At 47.1% G+C, this 3,734-nt stretch overlaps 1 protein-coding gene across 1 annotated transcript in view; it reads right to left on the bottom strand.

Moving 5' to 3' along the window:
• LOC102442781 (calsequestrin-2) overlaps positions 1 to 3,734 on the bottom strand; it is a gene marked incomplete at its 5' end in the record, with an annotated part of 26,711 nt that overhangs the window by 12,643 nt on the left and 10,334 nt on the right. Inside the window, one exon of the mRNA XM_023757011.1 lies at positions 892 to 1,022. Coding sequence (XP_023612779.1) covers positions 892 to 1,022 — 131 coding nt within the window. The remainder of the gene's footprint in view (positions 1 to 891; positions 1,023 to 3,734) is intronic.

Here is a 3,734-nt window from a genome sequence, read left to right as displayed (position 1 = left end):
CATGTTCCATGTTCAGTACTGCCCTTCCCTCAGGAGCAGGGCTCAGCAAATTGCAGCTGGAGAGCCAAATCCAGCCGGTGCCTCCTCTTTTATAAATAAACGTTTTGGGACACAGCCACACCCCGTTGTTTAGATATTGGCTGCGGCTGCTTTCCCACAGAAACAGCAGAGCTGAGTGTTGCAACAGAGACCATCTGGCTGCGGAGCTGAACTATTTACCCCCCGGCCTTTTACAGGAAAGGGTCGCCGGTCCACGCTTGAGCTACTCTAAGTGGTGTCAAATATTCCTCTCCCAGCAGTTCTGCATACAGAATGTTCATCTTGGCTAAGTTATTTAACTACGCGGAGCCCAATTCCTTGATCTGTAAATTGAGATAATAATAATTACCCCATTATGTTGAATGCAGGGTTTGGCAAACGTAGGTTTACAGTTGTAATACAAATAAATAATACTAATAAATAATAATACAAGAATAAACTTTCGCATGCTCACAACTGTAAACCTACTTTTGCCCACCCTGCCCACCCCTGTACTAGATAAAATAGCTCTCATAGCATCTACCATGGTATTGGCATATAGGAGGCTGTCCCTAAATCACTCTTGCTGTTATTGAAATTTTTTATTTATATCTGACTCTGACTTTTAGGGGATTTGCTGACTGAGGGGAGGTGGTCTAAACCTGTTTGCAAGTGTAGACAGACCCATATCCAGAAACTGTAGCAACATCCCTGCCACTGATGGATGACCAACAAAGCCATTCTACTGAGTTCATCTTTGTGGGGGCTGACTCCAGGTAGTTGCTCTTGGGGGTGCGAGATGTCAGGACTGAGAGGCTCCTCTCCATTTCCCAGGCCCCAGGCCCCCCACCCCCTGCATGCCACCTGGGGTACCTCTGGTGCTCCTTTATAAACTCCACGAGCTCTTCTTCTGTGTAAGGTTTGTCAGGGATGGCAATGGGCTCGTCCATAAATGGCTCGTAGAAGTCAACCTCATTCATCTTCAAGGACAACTTCTTCGCAACCTGTAACAATTAGAAATAAGACAAGAGCTTCCTTGAATGCTAGTCTAGAGAGGCAGTGATGGTCCATCTATAAGGCGTGCATATTCTCTGGCAAAGACTTGAGAGGGTATGTACAGTTTTAACGCAGATGTTGTAGTGATAGGAACCCCTCACCTAAGGCCTGGCTGGACCAATCCAAGAAGGACAGATAGGGAGGAGAAAACCTCTCTGGCCAATGAGGTCCAAGCAGGGGCAGGAAGCAGGCGGAATGAAAAGTGGGAAATCTAATTCTACAGTCACCGTCACTCTACTGTGTTTGCCAGGCTGGAGGAGGACGCAGAGGTCAGCAGAGATGCTCAGTGTCCTTGCAGGTATGGATTGAATCGAATCAACTGGATAGAACAGGCAATTGACAGGAACCATTTAAAGCATATACTCAGAATCAGAGGCCCGCCCATTCATCCCCTATCAGGGCATAAACCTACTGTTACTCAGACTGAAGCATGGCCCTACAGTTAGTTGTCTCTCGGTACAGGGCTTGTGTGATGGTTTCTCAGGCTCTGGGAACTGTCCCCGTGGTTACCAATCAGAAGGTGAACAGCCACCCTGGCTTGTCCAGAGTGGAGGGGTTCCCTGGATTTAGACTCGGGGTGCTAAAACTGGATAGTACCCTAGTACCCAGCAAGCTAGCTGGGGTTGTTCTCCCCTGTACCAGAGAGGGCACTCAGAGCGAGACGTAGCCTGGAAGGCATCGCCTCTCTGATTAAGGGGCCCCACTGCCTTGTCAGGGCAGAATGGCTGCTGTGTTCCCTGCAGACCTGCTGGACTCAGGCCTCTTTTTGTGAAATGACTCGAGAGGCCTGGAATGTGCCATGCTTGGAGAAAACCAAACGCTATTCTTTTCCAGGTCAGAGCTGTGGGCCAAGAGAGCACAGAGATGAACAGTGGTTCCCTTGAACTAAAGAGGAATTGCTGAGAGCTGCCGCCCGGCCACCGCGATAACCCACAGCCCAGTGGCCCGGGGCCGCCAGGACCCAGTGGGAGGAGGGGAGCTGGTGTCACATAAGCTCTTACACAAGGAGGTCCATTCTGAGGAAACATGGGTCTGCCTATGGTTTTTGTCCTCGACTGCTGTTAATTCCAGGTCACCATAGTCCGAAGGACATTTCTGACAGTACTTAACAAAGAAACTGGCTTTCGACTCAGAGCTAAAGGAAACAGGCCACGTTAAGAGCCATAGTCAGTCAAAGGAGATTTTGCGGTCATGTTAATTTTGTTTTAAGGGACATGGAGGTATGGGTTGTTGTTTTTTTCTTCTTACTCTTTTCCTCTTCCATGGGGCAGAGGGTGCTATGGATGGATGATGGGCAAGGAGCAAGCGGGCAGGGCAAATAGCAACTCTACACCCAGTGTCTGCGTTTACACACAGTTCTTCGAAGAGCTGAGCTTGAAAATGGCATTCAGTTGTGGTTCTCTGAGTTCACTTACTACTTATTTTAAGAACCAGGAAGAAAAAAGTAATAATAATAACCACATAGAGTGCTTGCCATGTGCCAGGCACTGTTGCAACGCGTTTTAGGCTGATACCTTTATGAATCCTCCCTTTGTATCAGGTAAAAGCTGGTATTATACTTATTTTACAAATGATGAGCCCGAGGTGCAGTCTGAGTATGCAATTTGTCAGGATTATCTACCCGAGGGGATAGAGCCAGAATTCAAACCCCGTTTGCCAGTACACCAGCCCTCCCTAGAAAATCACCTTCTCCTTGACCCTGTGAAGAAAGCTGTCTGGCCCCATAGATATTCCGCTGCTGCCGCACTTGTTTAGTCAGATGTTCCCTGTTGCTCTTGGACATGCTCTCATCAATTCACCCCATCGCAGGCGGCTGGAATGCAGGCTTCCCAAAGGCAGGAAGGGGCTCATCGGAAGCTCTGGTGCACCCACGTGTGTGAGTGTGCATGTGTGTGAGTGTGCATGTGTGTGTGTGTGTGTGTGTGTGTGTGTGTGTGTGTGTGTGTGTGTTGGGGGAGAGGTTCTCTGGTTCTTGGTTGCCAGTGTCCAGGTCTGCAGTGTGGAGACCATGCGTGTGAGGTTGGATTGTGATGTTCTTGGGTTTAATTCTGGGGATCGCTGAGCATAATTTTCTCCTGTTTGCTACATCCTCACCAGCACGCACCATGGGGGGCCCTCGCCTTGTATCTCAGATAATCCCCTTTTTTTATTATTAGTCTTTTATTTGTATTTTGGGTGGTAAGGACTGAAGGAGATTTGACTGATTGAGATATTGATTCATTCATTGATTCAGTAAATATTTAATGGGGCTTACTGTCTCTGAGACACTATTCTGGGACCAGACCTGGTTCATGGGCAGGAACAATGATACGAGAATGGATTTTACTCCTGAATGCTTAGGAGGTCCATATAGTGAGTTCTTTTATGCCTTTAAAAAACTAGTTGGAATAGATTTTGCCAAAGATAAGAAAACTACAAAGCAGAATGGCCATTTTTTGACATTGGCAAGTGTATGGATTTTGATACAGATGTTTTTCTACATGTTAGCAAGCCTTTCATTGTTGCAAATGAAATCAGTTTAATGCATTTAGGCCTTTTCAATGTCTATCTTCTCCATCAACTTTGTTTAGATAACCACTGCTTCTTTTGGTCCCCATATGGTTCAAAAAATGATTCTGCTTCTCACTGTTCACTCCAAGAAAGGGACAGGTCGCTGGGAG

Source organism: Myotis lucifugus, unplaced genomic scaffold (assembly GCF_000147115.1).
Source record: "Myotis lucifugus unplaced genomic scaffold, Myoluc2.0 scaffold_101, whole genome shotgun sequence".
Taxonomy (NCBI): Eukaryota; Metazoa; Chordata; class Mammalia; order Chiroptera; family Vespertilionidae; genus Myotis; species Myotis lucifugus.
The sequence above is the reverse complement of the archived record's forward strand: the minus strand, read 5'-3'. Positions and strand labels throughout refer to the sequence as shown.